The 19,043-nt window shown below is 37.3% G+C and overlaps 1 protein-coding gene across 5 annotated transcripts in view; it reads right to left on the bottom strand.

Moving 5' to 3' along the window:
- Nucleotides 1-12,316: 12,316 nt before the first annotated feature.
- Nucleotides 12,317-19,043, bottom strand: part of SUCO (SUN domain containing ossification factor) — a 114,086-nt gene continuing 107,359 nt past the window's right edge. For 4 of the 5 annotated variants that reach the window (XM_069065576.1, XM_069065575.1, XM_069065574.1 and 1 more), the window contains 3 exons: nucleotides 17,159-17,250; nucleotides 14,858-14,913; nucleotides 12,317-14,400 (listed from right to left, as the gene is read on the bottom strand). In XM_069065576.1, coding sequence (XP_068921677.1) covers nucleotides 13,957-14,400; nucleotides 14,858-14,913; nucleotides 17,159-17,250 — 592 coding nt within the window. In that variant the 3' untranslated portion in view covers nucleotides 12,317-13,956. The remainder of the gene's footprint in view (nucleotides 14,401-14,857; nucleotides 14,914-17,158; nucleotides 17,251-19,043) is intronic. The other variant, XM_069065572.1, reaches the window with a different exon arrangement.

Consider the following 19,043-nt stretch of genomic DNA (forward strand, 5'->3'; position numbering starts at 1 on the left):
TCTACCTTTCCAGCCTTCTTATATCTGCAATCCAGTAACACTGACCTTTTTTCCAATTCCTCTCCTCAAACAAGACACTCCTATCTCCCAACTCCAGGAACTGTCCCTCATGCCAGCAATGTTCTCACTCATCTCTGCCTCCTGGCTTCCCTGAGTTCCTTCAAGTCCCAGCTAAAATATCCCTTTCACTGGAATTCTGATGCCTTCCCTTTGTTGATTATTTTCAAATGATCCCATACATAGCTTGTTTGTACATAGTTATTTGCATAGTCTCCCCTATTAAGGCTGTAAGCTTCTTGAGAAGAGGGACTGGTGTTTTTTAAAAAACTTTTTTCTATCTCCAGCACTAAATGCAGTACCTGAGACATATTAGGTGTCTACAATGCCCACAGGCCAACATCTGACTCTCAACAATACTATACAGATGGCCTGATTAGTGGAGATAATGAATTCCCTGAAGTGATCAAATAATTCTATATTATACTGCATATTTCCATTGGGTTGGGAACAAGTAATCCAATTTTATTTAATTTTAAATTCAGATACACAGGACCACTTCAGAGGATTCATTACTGTCACTAAATGGGACCTAACTATAGAATATAGAACACTACTTTAGGCAGTCCCATAGGCTCTATTAAATATATGTAGCAGCTAGTTTCTCTTTACTAGAAAGTTAGAAAAAGTACCAGCTTGTATGGTGTGTTAATCTAACAGTCTGTTGCGTACAACATGAACATTCAAAGACTGTTGGGGAAATGAAATTTTTGTGCGTAAAACAGTTACATACGGTAATAGTAGGCATGCATGGACACCCAAATTTAGCCTCAAACACACCAAATGGACGAAAGGCTTCAGTGGGGTGAGGGAACAAAAAAAGCAATAGGTCTGAACCCATAGCTTTCTAGGCGGAAAAAAAAAAAGGCCCTTTCATATATGTTAAATAGCAGTTAAGAAATAGTCTGTCCCCACCTACTAACATTCCACTGAAGTTGGGATGTGAGAACATGAAACCCCTCCTGACCATCTTTTTCCCTTATCACTTCCCACTATGTTTCTCAATTCTTCAGGAAACAACTTTGAATTTCAAGACACTTCCTTGAAGATGCCTAGTTCTACCCATGGAGCTCTTTCTCCAGGCACACTTTCTCTTCTAAAATACAGGTTCTATATTTCCCCGTTTTGATGTTAAGCTCTAATTCCAGCTTTTTTCCTCCCCATCTCTCTCCCTGACAACTTTAGTACGTGACTTACTCAGAAGCAGAGGAGAGGTGGGGATTCTCTTACAGCAGTACACACTTGTCTGTTTTCAGTGAACAGCTGACCAGTCCCCTCCTCTACAGAGGCCAATGGACAACCAAGGGTCAAGAGTTAGAGAAGGAGTCAATCCAACCAGAGGGGATGAGGATGAGGAGGGGAGCCTGCCCACAGCTGCTTGAGTTACAGGCAAATGTTCTGGGAGGAAAGACTATAGAAGAAAATATTTCTGGGAGGGAGGAATATAGAAGAAAATATTTCGCAAATACCTATCTTAGTGTGCTAGAACAGAATGAGTTTCTGAGAGACCTATTCAGGAGGCAGCTTAGCATAGAACACAGTATGACCCTTACTCCAGATGAGTAATAGGGACCCAACATCCTCAACTTAAGACCACAAATAGCAAAAACATGGAAATAAAGTGGGCGTCCCTCAAGTGGGTAATGATTGAACATATCATGGTAATATTATGTCATCATAAGAAACGTTGGCTATGAGACTTTTATGAAATGACAGAGGATGAAAGAATTAGAGCCAGCAAAATGATATAATGATCTTAATGCAAATGAAAACACTCTAAGTTAGTTGGATTCAGATTAAGTGCCATGGCTAGCACTGATTCCAGAGCCATCAGTGCTGAGTCACCTAGGGAATGACTACTGATGATTGTTCTAGGTACAGTTACCATGCTTTGTTACAAGGCATAGAAGGAGGAAGAGAAGAAAAGGCAGTATTGTAAAGAACAGATTATGTGATGCAAAAAAACAGAAAGCATCAATGAAACTTGTTAAAAGTTGACCATACAAGGTAATATTACAGTCACTTAAGTTTGTACGTTTTCTTAAGGTCTTTTAGCTGGTTTTCATTCATGAAACATTTCACAGATCATAGGACCATAAGTATATAAATCTCCTGGGTCATCTAGGCCAGGGTGTCAAACTCGAATAGAAATTGTGGAGGGACCACTAAATCACATACAAGGTTTCCTTGCAAGCTGCATATTGACTTATTTTTAAAATGTCTTTATTTTATTGTATTTTTGTTTATTTTGGTAAATATTCCCCAATTACATTTTAACCTGGTTCAGTTCTACTACCATGGGATATTCATTTGATGCCTCTGATTTAGGTCATACAGAATTTTCTTGAGGTGCTAAAGCTGTGCTTTGAAGCTAATGTTGAATAGACAATATCACCTTGAAACTCAAAAGGAATTGTGAACCCAATTTGCGGCTTGTCTCTGGTTACTGATGTTTTTTATTACCACCTAGCCATCTGGAATCTTCCATGCTTTCTAACAAACCCAGCAGCAGTTCAGCCTGCTCATCAGAAAGAGGAAATGGCTGTGGGCACAGTCAATTCCCTTCACTTACAAAGTACTGATGTTTCCCCTCCTCCCAGCCTCTCCCCACCATTAAAGGATAGGGTACAAGTGACTTTCAAATTCCTCTACCACCTGTGCATTCCATCCAATGGCTTTTCCTTCTAGGTTGGCTGAGTTGAGTCCCTCTGAGACAGCCTGAAACTCAGGATTTCCAAAGAGGAGAGAATGGCTTGCTGATGTGCTCATGGCACTTTGTGGTCTGAACTGTTCCAGGGTGCAGCGGAACATGTGTTCAAGTAGCCCTGAAAAAAAAAAAAGCCAAAACCAAAAGCAAACAAAAAAACACAGAAATTAAGCTGTCATTTTGTTTCATGGGGCCATATCTCATGATACCCCTTGGTTTCCCAGTCCTAATCAGCCCTAAGAAAATGACCTGGCCCCACTGCTGAACAACTGAATGCACAGACTCTAAGTGACCTCTCTAGGATGGGGAATGAAATTGGCAGTGGGGACCTCCTGTCTTGTCATGAGTAGCTTTAGGTAGCTGATGCCTCTGCATCATAAACATAAGTCCTGTTTACTGGTTACTTTGTACTCCTGTTCATCACCAAGCTCCACATTACATACATAGTCTTTCTCATTTCTTTTATAGCTCACCCGTTGCATGTGTGCACGCGAGCACGTGTGTGCAATGTGTGTGTATGTTCTGAGTATGTGACAAAGAATCATGTGAGAAGCTACACAGGATAATGAATAAAGTGCCACATTTAGATTCAAAACCAGATCTGAAGTCAGATATTGCCTCTAATATGAGTTGGATCACCTACTTCACAAGGTTATTGTCAGGCAGCAAAGGGATAGGGATTGAGGCTGGATTTCACTACTAATTTCTCTGGTTTTGAGAATCCTAGGTGAGGAGATTCCCTTTTACCAGTGCTGGGCAGCACTTTCTCTACAGGTAACAGTCTTCTCAATGATGGTCACTCCTAGTGGCTGATCAGAGCTGTGCTTTCTGACTCCTCTGTCTCTGGTCCTGTCCATGTGCATTCATATGGAAGTCCAGCATGCATCAGGAGGAATATGTGTGTATAATGACTTGTTTACAACATGATAGTATACAGTTACATGATGCGATATTGTATCATCAAAATTTCAATTTAGGAAAGTGCTAGGAACCAAAAAAAAAAAAATCAAAATACAATTCCTGACCTCACAGACCTCACAATCTAATGAGGAAGACAATATGTAAATAACTAGGTACAGACAAGATACATAGAACAGATAACATTAATTTGAAAGGGGAAAGCTCTTAGCAACTGAAGTGATCAGGAAAGGTCTCCTGCAGAGGGGGCAAATTGAGTTGAGTCCTGAAAGGAGCCAGAGAAATTTAGAGATGAAAGTGAGGGGACAGAGCATTCCAGTGCAAAGCCAAAAAGAGAGAAGGCGGCATGTCCTCACTGAGGGACAAGCAGGCTAGTTTAACTGGATTGTAAGGTATGTAAGGAGCTGGAAGGCTAGGAAGGAGCCAGGTTGTAAAGAGCTCTAGATGCCAAACAGTATTTTATAGTTAATCCTGGAGGTAACTGGGAACTACTGGAGTTCGATGAGCACAAGTGTGTGTGCATGGATATGTGTGTGTGTATGCACGTGTGTGTGTACTATGATTAGATCTATGCTTTAGAAAAATCACTTGGCAGCTGAGTGGTAAACGGACTGGAGTAGGGAGAGATGAAGCAGAGACCAATTGAAAGCTGTCACCTAGTCCAGAGGAGTGGTGATATCAGTAAAAATGACAAGATCTGACAATAGACTGGATATGTGGAGGGAGGAAGCACTCAAGGAAGATGCTCAGGTTGAGTAATGGGGAGTATGATGATACCCTTGAAAATAAAAGAGGAATTTAGAAATGGGGAGGAAAAATAAACTTGGTTTTGAACATTTTGACTGTGAAGGCACCAATAGGAAATCCAACTTGAGATGTTCAAGAGACAATTGAAGATCTGTGATTATAGCAGCATAGAGATTGTGGTGGGTTAAAGATTTGGGAATCACAAGAGATGATAACCAAACCCATGGGAGCTGATGAAGTCACCGAGCAAGATAACATAGAGAGAAAAAAGGGCCCAGGACAGAGCCTTGGGGATACAGTCAGTCAATAGGCATGACCTGGAGGAAGATCCAAAAGACTGAGCAAGGCATCGGGCAGGAAGGAGAAAAACTAGGAAAAAGAGGTACCGGGAAGACCTAGAGAGGAGAGAGTATTTAGAAAGAGGTGATCAACAGTGTCAAATGTTGCAGAGATAAAGGATGCTTAGATTTGGTAACTTTGGAGATGGTAGTTTCAGCTGACATTGAAGTCAGTTGCAAAAGGTGATTGAAGTGAGTGAAAAGAGAGGAAGTTGTCAACAACTCTCCAAGAGTTTGTTTAGCTGGTATAGAAATATCACATGACAGCTAATAAGGATAGATGGACATGATCTTGCTTGAGAAGAGCAGTTAAGAAACCAGTAAATGGGCAAGAGACTGAAGAGAGTGTGGGGATGATAGTGGAGATAATTTGATGGGAGGTGATTGGGATCATGGGCATAGCTAGAGTGGTTAGCTTTGCCAAGAAGGGCCTATTCATCTGAGACTGCAGGCAAAGGCAACCAATACTGGCAAGGGTGGCTCTTTGCTTGTACTTACAGATTCTCTCTCCCACCATCACTTTCCTCTTTTGAAGTTCGTGCTATCCAAATTTGTCACCCAATCAAGATCCTGATGGCCATTAGCTATTAGGCCCAACAACATTTGCCTTCCTTCCTTGGGGCCAGTGCCAAACTCATGGTCTTTCCACAATTCCTGCCCCCAAACTATAGGACTTCAGTATGCATAATTTCCTCAAATGCCCTAATTCCATAATTTTTTTCAATCTACTCAATTCTCACAACCAACTCCTCTGCTCCACGTCAGCCACACATCTTGCATGCTAATCAACTCAGCTATTTTCCACCTTGCCATCAGTGTATTAATATGTCCTTTCCTGAGGCAATGGTAAATTGATAAAATTACTGATTTTAGGTCAAAAGGTGAAAAGGAGGTGGGATGAAAGGAGCAGGTATAGTCTCAGCAAGTTAACAGGTGAATGATTTAAAAGGTCCTCCCAAGGCACATTCTCTGAAAACAGAATTTTAATTAAGATTCTTAAATTTAATAATTGTAAAATTGTGGTTTTCCTAAATTGAAATTTTGATGATACAATATCGCATCATGTAACTGTATACTATCATGTTGTAAACAAGTCATTATACACACATATTCCTGCTGATGCATGCGGGACTTCCCCATGATGCACAACAAGCTTGCCTGCCAACACTTGCTTGTTAAGACATGTTGATGGACTTGACCACTGATTGGTTATAACTTGCATTTTGTGTGCTTATTGGGAAAATAATGTAATCACTATGACTTGAACTCAAACGGATGAATCGTGTACGAATGGTTTTTCAAAATTTTCTTCTCTTCTTTCCTTATGCTTCTTTTGCCCTCTTACTTTTATGCAATGCACCCCTAATTACAACCAACGCTACTACCCCTGGATTGTTCCAGTGCCCCCTTGGGGGCAGTATTGCCCACTTTGGGAACCTATAACCTTTTGGGAGCCTAGACACTATGCTAAGTAAGGGCTGGGGATACACTTACAAGAAAAAAAGACAGCCCTCCTACTCTCAAAGATCTTATGTCCTAAAAATAAAAACATAACACAAAAAGGAGCTGGAATGTGTTCCTAGATTATACTTTAGGAAAAAAAAAATAGACTGAGCAAAAAGAGGAGAGGTGCCATCACATGTTAAGAAGGTATACTCAGGAAAAAAAATTCAGAAACCAGAGGGGAGAAGCATTTGGATGGAGAGCATTTGAATGATAATCAACAGAGGCAGAAACTGACTTGATTTTGTCACTGGAATATCCATATAAATACTAGAAACAGAAAGAAGGAAAACACTAGTAATTCAGGAAACAATGACAAGCCCATCAGAGTTTTGGAGATTCAATAATTCAGACATTTGCCCCCTCTCTCTCTTTTTCCCCTCTCTCCCTCCAAAGCAGAACCAATAAGAATGTCTCAACTTGTTTTAATAATAATGTAATTTCATTCTTCAAAATGTGAAAAAAAAACAAGGTTAAAGTTCTTTCTGGAGATCTTATTTTCATTCATTAGGAAGAAAATGGTTACTGGGGCAAAAATAATGGGAAGCATAGGGAAAGAGATTCTATATTTTAGAATTTAATGATAAGGGAAGGGTGAGTCAGGCAGAGTTTGACATTCACCTTGGATTTTGGGAGAGCAAATATCAAAGGGTTCAGCAGGTCAGGAAGGATTCTCATGACCTAAAGTTCTCCAAGAGAAGTTTATCCAGGAGGGATAGAAAACTGAAGCAATTCTGAGGACACAAAGGGAAACAATTCTAATGAAGAAAAAAAAAGTAACTGACCACAGAAAGACTGGATGTATGGTATAGGGACCAACAAACTTAATATTTAAAAAAGATACATAGGAGAACAGCAGGGAGAGCTAACAGGTTAAATACAGTAACACATGAATGAATAGGGTCAGAGCTGCTCACAGCTCAGAATGAGCTGAGACTGATGAAGAAAGAACAAAAAAGAGCTTTTTAAAAAAAATTGGTGGGGGGAAAGGGAGAATTAAAGAAGTAATGTCTGCTGGTGGTAGACAAGATCATGATAACTGAAAACTGCAAGAAGGTAAAGCTGCTCAACTACTATCTGTACACACTTTCTGACACTCAATATAAATAGATGGTCATGAGAACAAGGAGCTGTCCTTGATGAGCTCAGCTCACTTGGTTCAGGTGAGTCCCATCTTCAGGGACTGATATAACTTGCAGAAGAGATGACAGTCACTATCAGTGATATCTAAAAAGTGTTCTGCAGCCTGAGAGAGGGGCAAATGTCCTGATTTTCAAAAAAGAGCTTAGACTATACAAACTATAAACTGGCAAACTGAGAAAAATTTGAGTACATCATATGAATGAAAGAAGAGAAAGTCATGATCAAAGAGTCACTTCATCGAGAACAGCTCATGCCAGACTAACCTTATTTCCTTCTTTGGATAGGGTTACTTAACTGGCAGAGCTATGTTCATCTAGATTTTAGCAAAGCAAAGATAACCTATCACACAATTTTTTTTGGACCTACCTAGAGGGCCACATGTGGCCTCAAGACTGCAGGTTCCTCACCCCTGACACACTGACATGGATAACAGTAAGGATCTAAAAAGACCATGACAGGCTAGCTCATCAGGCTGAATCTAGTAAGACGCAATTTAATAGGGATAAATGTAAAGTTTAAACAAGAATTAAAAAAAACAAACCTCAACTTTACAAGTACAAGATCTTGTAGGGATAGTTTGACAAAACTGAAAAAGTTCTGGTGTTTTCAGTGAGCTCAATGAGTCAGCATTTTGATACTGAAAGATTGCCACTGCTTCCTGGAATATGGAGGTAATATAGCCCCACAGTCTTTTCCTCCTATCAGACATTTGGAGTGTTATGCTGTTCTGGACACCACAGGGTCCAATGACATTGATAAACTTGGTAATGCCTAGAACAGTTTTTTAACCTGGGGCTTGTGAACTTTAAAAAAAAAAAACAAAACACAAAACCTGTTAACTCTAATTCAAGGTAATTGGTTTCCTTAGTAATCTTCTATATTTTATTTATGCATTTAAAAATACACTAGAGGCAGCTAGGTGGTGCAGTGAATAGAGCATTGGCCCTGGATTCAGGAGGACCTCTGCTCAAATTCAGCCTCAGACATTTGACACTCTTACTAGCTGTGTGACCTTGGACAAGTCACTTAACCCCAATTGCCTTGCCTTCCTCCTCCAAAAAAAAAAAAGTAGAAGAAAAAGTTAAAAATATGCTGATATGGGGTCCATAGGCTGCACTGAACTACCAAAAGACAAGACTTAGGGATATATTAATTATGATTCAGCATTTGAAGGGCTGTCATGATAAAGATGTATTAGATTTGCTCCCTTTGGCTCAAGAGGGCCAAACAAGAACCAATGAATGGGTAGAAGGTGCAAATAGAAGAATTTAGACTTGATAGCAAGAATATCTTAACAATGAGAGAAGCTCAAAAATGGAATGGGCTACCTTGAAATATGGAAGGTTTTCCCTCAAAGGAAATCTTTTAAGCAGAGGATTAATGACCAAACCATGTAAATTGTAGTGGCAATTCTTTTCTAGGGATTGGATATATTGATTGCTGAAGTCCTTTCTAACTTGGAAATTCTGATCTTTTTTAAAATAAAGGCCAAAATGAGCTGAGGCTGACAGAAAACTAATCAGCAAAAAGGGTTTGTTGTTGTCATTCTTAGTCACAATAAGGAAAAACTGAGAATCAAAGAAGGACCAAAGCATCTACTTGGACTGGAAAGAACTGAACAAAAATGTTAACAGAATGTTGAAATCAAAGCCAAGTATGGAGAAAGAGATAATGTTGTTGCCCTTGATGAGTTCAAATCACCTATTCCAAATGACTAGGACTGAAAACTGACAGATCTAATTGCTGGCTAGGGTCAGTGACACCTGCAAAATATTGGGAGAATAGAAGATGAGGCAAGGGCAAATGCCCAAACTGTTGAGAAAGGGAAGGAAATGGGAACCTGCACATTGTAGGCCAAGGAACTCAACTTCTAAATTTCTGGAAAAATCCTAGAATGCATTGATGGTGAACATTTAGATAAGAATGACAAAAAGGCAGTATAGCTTCCTTGAGAATAGATTGCGCCAAACTTAGCTTATTTTTTAAAACAGATGTTTTTGGGTCTAGATTAATAAAGTAATGCTGCTATAGATAAGGTTTACCTAGATTTTAATAAAATATTTGAAAAAAATCTATTAAGCTATTTTGGAAGGGGGAAGGGGGGGGGGAACCTGAAAGATATGGTTTAGTGAAGGTACAACTAGATGGATTAAGAACCAATTAAATGGCATGACCCAAGGAGTAGCTAGATACTAACTTGGAAGGTTTCCATTGGAGTGGCTCTGGGATTTGGGCATAGTCTTCTGCCAAGGGTAGAGGGCCATGATCACTTACATTTTTATTAACAACTTGGATAAAGGTGTATAAGGGGTCCTTAACAGCTAAGTGATACAAAGCTTAAAGTAACAAAGCTTAGAGATATAAAGATACAATTTAAAGTTTCATAAACACACTGCATAATAAGTTAGGGTAAAAAAGAAAGCATACAAGTTAGAAAATTAAGCTAAATACAATAAAATGAAAATAGTAAAATGAATAGGAATATAAAAGCAATGTCATCTATATACATACACACACATACACACACACACACATGGTGAGTGTTCAATGAGTCAACAGTGGAATATGTCAACCAAAAGGCAAAAGTTGCACCAAGAGAAAGGCAAGGGTCTTCCTGGAATTGAGTCCTACCATCTTCTGCCTTAATACTGAGTTCAGTTGTGTGTGATGCATTTTAGTAAATATTGTGGAACACTCAGTGGAGGAAAACCAATAGGAGAAGGTTCTAAGTTTATGTCATAAGAACCAGCTGATGGAACCAGAGATGTTTACCCTGAAGTATCAATGAGGAACATGGTAACAGTCTTCAAGTACCTAAAGAGATATCATGTGGAAGAGAAATTAGACTTACTTTGTTTGGTCCTAAAGAGCAAAACAAAGTGAAAGCTTCAAGGAAGCAAATATAGGTAAGTATTTCCAAAAAAAAATTTTTTAATTAAAAAAAAAAAAGTTATCCAAAAGTGAAAAAGGCATCCTGGAGGAAAAGTGGATTCTCCCTCACTAGAGGTCTTTAAACAAAAGCTAAATGGTCACTTATCCAGTATCGTTTGGAGAGATTTCTGATAGATATATTGGTAGAGACAGGATAGAGAGCTGATAATATCCCTTCCAACTCTGAGGTCCTATTTTTCCCTGCCTCATTCTCTTTAAATAATAATCTTAAGGAAGCTTGAAGCTTGAGTGAATAGTTTTTCCTTCTCTCAGTAAATTTCCCTGCAGCAAGTAGAGACAATCAAACCTCTCCTTAGACGATATTTTCAAAATTCTATAGTAGGAGCTTATTGTTTGTTATTGATGGTGGTTGTTTCTCCCATCGAAAAAACATTTTTTAAAGTAGGAGGGGGCAAATGACAACAGCAGAATCCTTAAGTTTCTCTTTTTAACCATCTGATACTGGTTTTTCAGTCATGCTTCAAGGTCTTAACAAAGAACAATTCTTCTGTCTCATGTAAATGTTGTATAATATAGACTCCCCAAAGGGTGTCCCCCATTAGTGGCTAAAAGATCATGCTATCTAAGAAGGACTATTATGAATGTATATATCTATGTATGCATACATGCACACTTTTATACTGGAGGAGAATGTAGTATAAGATTACAGTTTTTTATTTCTTTAAAATTCCAATACGGTTCTTGAATTCTCTTAACTATATATTTTAATAAGCAACCAAAACTTAGTTATAATAGTGAACAAAAATAAGGGTTGACCCAATATTTCCTTCACTTTCTCCATCTCCTTAATCTACTGAGAGTTCCAAATGTTGTTTTATATAGTTAAAAAAAAAAGGAACTATAGGAAACAGTACATGCTGTTAAATCATTCTGTAATCCTCAAATAATATAGGGATTACCTGACACTTTATTGAACACTATCAGAACACTTTAGAAAACTAAAAACAATTACCAGGTTGTTCACATGAACTTTTAAAAAGGTACTTCAAAACAACTCCCAAAGAATTGCTATTACAAGTAAAAACCCAGCATCCCTGAATGTGCATGTGCCTCTATGTGGCAAAAAATGACCCTGCAATTGAGTAACAGCTTCAGTATTTGGTGTTTAGTTCCAGCGCAGTCCAGAAGTGTGCTTAACTGTAAATGATCTGATTGTGTCTCTAGGGAAACATAAGGTTACCGAAATTATCAGGGCTGTTAGTATTGACTTGGCAAAACGGTATAGCTGAATTTCTACAACTAATTCAACCACCTTGACTTTTGAAAGGTAACCTTATCATTAGTGTCTGAGTGCCTAATAGAATTATAAATTCAGAGCTAGAAGGGACCTCAAAAGCCATTCATCTTGGTCAATAATCCTGTCCAACGTCACATGGTGATGGAAACTGGATATGAAGTAAGGCCTCTGACTTCTAAGCCAGTGTTCTTTCCAGTACCCCACAGGGTCTTCTACTTGACTTTTACCTGACTTTTACTAATCAGTCATATGAGCAGTGAAATACCAAGCAGAGAAAGAGAAAAACTTGCATGTGTTGAGTTATAACTCAAATAATATACTATTAGAGAGTTTCTTTTGTTATATTCACATCTTAAAGGTTTGGTAACCAATATCTTTCATTTCATGTTACTAAAAATTTGACATAACAGAAAAAAGCAGACCTAGAATTAAATAAAGTTATTTTCTTATTAAATATGTAAAGTTTAAAATGTCCCTATAGAAGCCAGTGTAGGAAGAAGAAAATACATAAGGATCAAATAAAATGAGAATGTTAGCTTAATAATAGAAAACTTTAAATCGTTATTAAGTCAGATTAGCACCAACCATTTATATACAATCCACATAAATGTCTAGCAGAATGAATGTAGGGGGTATTTAACTTAAAAATTCAAAGTTACAGATCAATAATGAGATTGTGAATTTCTCTTAACAAAAAGAAGAAAAGCCATTAAATTAATAAAGACAAGTGTTCAGATTTATTTGGAAATTCACAGTTTCTAATGGCACTACAGCTCTGTAGTTACATAAGTCTTCTTTCCACAATGTTGAATGCTGCACTCAGATGATATTATTTTCCCAATCCTACCTCATTCTAATTTGGACCTCAATTCACTGAAATTATTATAAAACTTAGGCCCTCTTGCTCTGAATGGCTAAATGTGCAGACTGACCAACAAAAACTATATCACCCAAAAAGTACTGGTAAACTAACATGAAAGCAGCAAAAAAAAAAAAAAATTAAAGGCTTTAAATAAGTCACATTACATATAATACCCAGAAAAGGCATCAGATCAGTTTTTAGAAAGGACATTACTAAAAGTGCTCAATAAGTTATAACAGCCTTACAAGGAACATGATGCTGTTAGACCTCTCAACACAAAAAGAAAAAAAAAATGTTTTCTCCAAACTTCACTCACCATTGCACATTCTCACCCCCCATGGAATAATTGTAATCCAAGTATACAATCGCTGCCAAAATTAAAAAAAGAAAAAGTATGAAAACAGACAAAAACCACACACATCCAAACATCCTGCCCTGCACATTTGTAGCCAATACTAAAGCAAACACATTATGGAATAATTCATTCAGTCTTGACCATTTAGACAAAGATTGGCAAACTCACTGGCATGCCTGTTTACATTTGGACTCTGCACTGATAATATAATTTTACAGTATTACTGGTCACGAGTTGCTTCTTTTTTTTCTTTGCCAAAATGTACTTCTCCAAATTTTGCGTGTTTCAAAGGATTTGTGTTCAATCAGAATTCAAATGTAGCCAATGAGTACCCATAATGGTAATTAAATATTCTTAAGGTAAATCTATAAAAAGATTAGTTTGGGAATAATGGTCATCTTCAAAGTTCAAGGTGGTCCACTTTATGTTTATATCATTCAACTCCCAAGGATAAATGAATTCATTCTAAATCAAGTAAATGAAAACACCATTAACAGCATCACAATCCCCCTCAGAGAACAGGCTTTCCGGCCCTGCAAGTCTTTTATATTCCTTGGTGAGTTTGCTACACAGAGATCTTCTAGGCAAGTCTCATCTGATCTTCACTGCCCAACATACATGTACAGGCTGAACTTCAGGCACAGGCCCCTTGTAAGAGCAATGTAGTGTTTACAGCTTCAAAAGAGCTTATGTTACCAAAGAAATCAGATGACAGAAACACATTTCTCTTTCTCTCTCTTCTTCCAGTGGCATTATAAATAGACACAAGGCACATAAATATGGGAAGGTGCAAGAAATAGGAACAAAGCTGAAGGAAGAGCATTAGGCTTTCATTCCTATTCTACCCAAGGAACTGGGTTTCCAAGTTACCTTTGCCCCAGTAGTTAACCTGTGAAAAAACATCTTTATAAAATGTCTCCCATTGTCCAGGTAGGAAGTGATCAGCCTTATAAAACTGCAGCTCATTAACCAAGATTGACACAATCCCATCTACTTAAAAAGGCAGAAATCGTAATTTCTGAATCCTTTTCCCATTAGTTTTTAATGCCTCCCTAACCCACCCCCCAGCCCCTTCAAATACCACAGACTTCTTCAGTGAACAACAAAAGTCTCCAGTATGAAAAAATTCAGCTAGTTTTAGATGTGTCCTGATACTGCTGTGACACCAAATGTTCCCACCGTGATCTCCTTGTTTCCTTTGATGAGGTCATGCAGGCTCGGCATCGAACCTGACTTAGTCTGAATGAGTGTTTTTATCAACTTTCCTTGGTCTTGAACTCTAGAACGCCTTCGCTTTAAAGCCCTCTTCTCAGTTTTTGTTTTCTGGGTCTGTCCATTACACAAACTTGTGCAAGCTGAAATGCCACAGAAATAGGATTCCTCTGACTGTGAGGAAGTTTCTGAGCTTCCTTCAGATGGAGGGCCCTTATAAGAAGAGTGATAAACCTCCCCCATATTAGAGAAATCTCTCTGGTTCGTAAAGGGCTTCCTTCCTTTGATGTCTCCGTTGGCTATAGGATGCGATGTGTCAGCTGGCTTAACAGTCTCAATTTTTTCAGTTTTATATTTGCAGCGTTTCTTCTACAACACACACACAAAAGAAAACTGGGATTAGAATTTCAAAATTTAGGCAGTTATTTATCTGGAGGAACTGAATCACTATGGAATAAGTGCCATCTTCTAGTGACTGGCATACAGTAGGCATTTAATAAATGCTTAATGATTTGAAAAGTAAGAATACATACATGCTGTCAACCATGACCGATACCTTCCCAACTTTGCATAACACTAATCTTTAAAAAATAACATTTTAAATAAGTTGCTATCTCTGTCTAAAGATAACTGTCATTAATTATGATTGAATAACCACACTAATAACATTAATTCTCATAATCTATAAAACAAAAATCTACTTCCTATTTTATGGGGTAACAGGTAGTATTTAACTGACTTATATTTATATCTAGGACCATACTGACCCTATTCCTTATCTATCACTTCATAATACACCAAATATACTCCATAAGTGCAAAATTACCTTTTTTTCTGGTGAGAACTTAAGTGGTTCTACAATGTATAAATCATCTGGGTCTACTACAAGGAGAAAAAGAGCATATAAAAAAATGAGAGAGCCAACAGAGCAGCAATTAGTCAATAATCTAGCACAACAACAATTGCAGTAAGGTTTTTAGCCCTGATCTAGAGTAAGATCTTTAGCAATCTAATTCATTGCTTATGTTCCTAACAGTTAAAATTAAAATTATATTTGTAATAACATAAAATTGGTAACATACAAACACACACACACACACATACTAGCTAAAGAAAAACTTCAAATAAGGCTTCCAATTCAGTCAATTTCAAAATTTGTTGGCACAAAAAATTGTGCCCCAGTACTGTGATAGTAGGAAGCACTTAGGTTTTCTGAGTCAAGAGACACTGCTCATTAGTTGTGACCTGGAAAGTTTCCATAAAAAAGTTTGAAGGAACTTTAAAGGCCCAAAGTTCCCATCTAATTTAGGAATCCTCTTCAATCTCCCTGTCAGATTATCTAGTCCCTGCTTGACAGTAACAATAATAACAACAATGATAATTACAATAAAACTAAAGCTAGTGCTTTAAAGTTTACAAAATGCTTAATAAATATTTCATTTTATCTTAACAACAATGCTTGGTCATAGGACCTAATATTATCTCTATGGTACAGATAAGGAAACTGAGGCAAACAGAAGTTAAGTGATATAGTAAGTGTGTATGAGGCAGGATTTGAACTCAGGTTTTATTGACTCCAATCTCAACTCTCTATTTACTGTGCCACTTAGATGCTTTGTACCACCTCCCTGCCCCGCTTAAATATGTGTGAGATAGAGAAGTCATGATTGCAAGATGGACCCATTCCATTACAAAACAGTTCTAATTTTTTAAGTTTTACTTTACACTCACATTAAACCTTCCCTCCCTGTAACTTCCATTAAATGGTTCCAGAAAATTTAAGCTTTTTAGAAAATTTATCATTCCCATTTCAAGTACATCATGTCTAAAAAGCAGACAACTTTTGTCATAAACATAATCTTCCAATTTATAAGTATTATCATTTGCCACAGACATCACTATAAAGGTGAATAAATAGCAATTTTTTTTCCACCTGCTTCTGGAATTATTGCAAAAAAGGTCAATTTCTAAGTTCAGGTGAGCAAGCATGAAGGCTTTATCATCCATTAAGTACATAATATAACCCTGAGAAAAATAGCTAACACACACAAAACAAGGATTATCCCAAAACTTAATTATGTATCCTGTTATATGCATTTAAATACAAATACAAAAATTAAATTCTACCCTATGACTGACTTTTGCCCTGTTGTTTCTCAGCCTGAAGAATGACCAGTAGACTCTCCTGACTTATTGAAATCCCTTTTGACTCTCTGCTCTGGAAGCTGAAGAAAAAAAAGAAACTGGTCTATTTACTTTTAAAAGTAGGTATTTGCTAAATTATTACTTAATTTATTATAAACAACCATAAATGTTAAAGAAGATAAAGCAAAAAAGTCCATTCTCACATATTTTCCCCTAAAGGAATTTATATATTAAAGTCTGCCAAGTATTGATTTAGCTGGATAATTACCTAATCTATGTGCATATTCTCGGAGGACTGATTAATAACATGGCTATAATCAATTAATATTTTTATATAACCTTGAGAGATAGGAAAAGAAGAAATAAAAAGGTACAGAACTTACCCAGATTTGTATCATATATATTACAGACATATATATATGTTATACATATATAGCAGACTTTTGGATTGGAAGAGACCACTGAGATGTAGTTTAGTCCAATAAATTTACAGATGAAGAAAATGAGGCTTCACTAAGTTAAATGAGTTGGCCAATGTCACCTGGCTGATTAAATGGGAGCCACACCTAAACCTAAGAATCTTGGCTCCTAGCTAGGTATACTTTGTTCTTTGTATTCTTTATAAGTAATAGGAAAAAAGAAAATACTATTTGAATTTTTTTTAAAAAATGACATTTATTGAAATCTTAAACTTGCCCATCTACAATAATGTACATGTGAAAAGCTGCTAAAAGATGACATCTACTGGTGAGCCAGTAAACTGATTCAATCTCTAGATTTATAGGACAAAATCGAAGATAAGCCAAAATTATGAAATACGATGTGACAGTGATACATCATAATCTGAATCTAATTTAATGTCTAATAATCTAGCAATCTTTCTGCTTTAGAAATAGAAGATTCTTAAACACATCAGTAAAATGTTTATAAACAACTATTTTTTAATTTATCACACACATACACATACCCACACAAAACCTACCTTCTTTGCCAGTTAACTGAAGAGATTTAGATCTGATAAGGGGAAATGAGGTTCTTCTTTTTAAATTCAGATCATCATAGGAGGAGAAACACCTAAAAAGTTAAGAATTATCAGCATGTGCAAAAAAAATTCAGAAAATTACAAATAACCCTCTGAAATATAGTTAATTAGAACTCTACAAAAATTACATGTGGTTCATGTCACAAGGACAGTACACATTAAAAGTTTTTAAAACCACATCTGAATATCCCTTCCTTAATTTAATCTTTTAAAATTAATCAACCAGCAAATATCAGGTACTACTGTGGGCCCAGCACTGTCTTAGGCACTGCAGACAGCAGTACAAAGAATGAAATAGCCTCTCAATTGGCTTATGTTAGCTGATAGGGGAGGAGACAAGTGCATCTAGAGATATGGACAGCATAGATATAAAGTTATATCTAATGCACACATGACATTGGCAGGTGGGGAGAATTCAGAAAAGATTTCACGCACAAGAGTGCCTACATTTTGGACTCTGAGGCAGAGGTAAGAGGGGAGTAAATTCAAGGAATGAGGGAGGGCCAGTACAAAAGGCCTAAAGATGGGAGATGGACTGTCCTGAGTGAGGAACAAAGCCCGTTTGGCTGGTACAGCATTACTGAATGCTGGTACAGCAGGGGGAATAACAACCAATAAAGGTGTAAAGAGAGGTTAGAGACAAGTTTTGTACAAGACTTTAAAAGCTAAACAGGAGCTTACATTTTATTCTAGAGCTAACAGGATGAACTGGATGTGGTTCCATAAGGAAATAACATGGACACACCTACTTTGGCTGTATTTTGTGGGGATGGACTGTGTTAATGACAGAAGTCAGGAAGATTGAGCAGGATGCTGTTGTAATAACCTACATAAGACATGATAAGGGTCCAGACTAAGCTGGTAGCTGTTGTGAGTAGAGAGAAAGGGCTAAATATGAGAGATGTTGTAAGGAGAAAATAGCAAGATTTGGTAGCTGGCTGTATTTATGCAATGAAGGAGAGTAAGGAATTCAGGATAATGCCAAATTAACAAACCCGAGACCCTGCAAGGATGGCAGTGCCTTGACAGAAATAAGGAAATTTGGAAGAGTAGACTTTCTGTGGGGAAGATAATAAATTTAATTTTAGACAGCTTGAGTTTAAAATGTCTCCAAAACATCCAGCTTGAAATTTGTAACAGGCAATTAGTAAAACAAGATTTAAAGCTTGAAGGAAATTAGGAATGGACATAGAGATATGGAAGTCATCTGTACAGATATAATATTTAAGTCCATGGGAGATGATGAGGTTATTGAGAAAGAATCTTTTCTCAAAAGAGGACTCAGGACTGCACCTTTGGGAACCCATAGTTGGGGGTGTATGATGTAGACAGTGAGTCAGCAAATAAGACTGAGAAAAAGCTGAGTTATGAAGCAAACCAGAAGACAGTAGTGTCACGAAATACAAAGAGGAAAGATTATACAAGAGGAGAGGGTACCAAATACTGTAGATGAGTCAAGAAAAAAAGGTTATCTGATAAGGCATTTTAGTAATTACTGGTAACCATGGATACTTTCTGTAGTTTTAAGGTCCAAAGCTATTTTTGTAAAGGGTTGGCAAATGAGAAGAAAAGACATGGAGGCAGCAAAGGTATTCAACTTTTTCAAAGAGTGTAGATGGGAAAGAGAGAAATAGGGGGAAATAGTTTGAGGAAACGGTAGGATCTAGAGGAGTTTTTTTTAAGGGCGGGAGACATTTGGCCATGTTTGACAGCAAAAGGGAAGAAATTAACTGATAAGTAGAAGTTGGAAATTCAAGAGGAGGGGATAATTGAAGAAGCAATTTCTTAGAGAAGACAGGAGAGGATGACAGGGCATATAAACAGG

This window comes from Petaurus breviceps, unplaced genomic scaffold (genome assembly GCF_028583685.1).
Source record: "Petaurus breviceps papuanus isolate PSGF00001 unplaced genomic scaffold, PetGlider_PUasm1.0 90692, whole genome shotgun sequence".
Classification (NCBI taxonomy): Eukaryota; Metazoa; Chordata; class Mammalia; order Diprotodontia; family Petauridae; genus Petaurus; species Petaurus breviceps.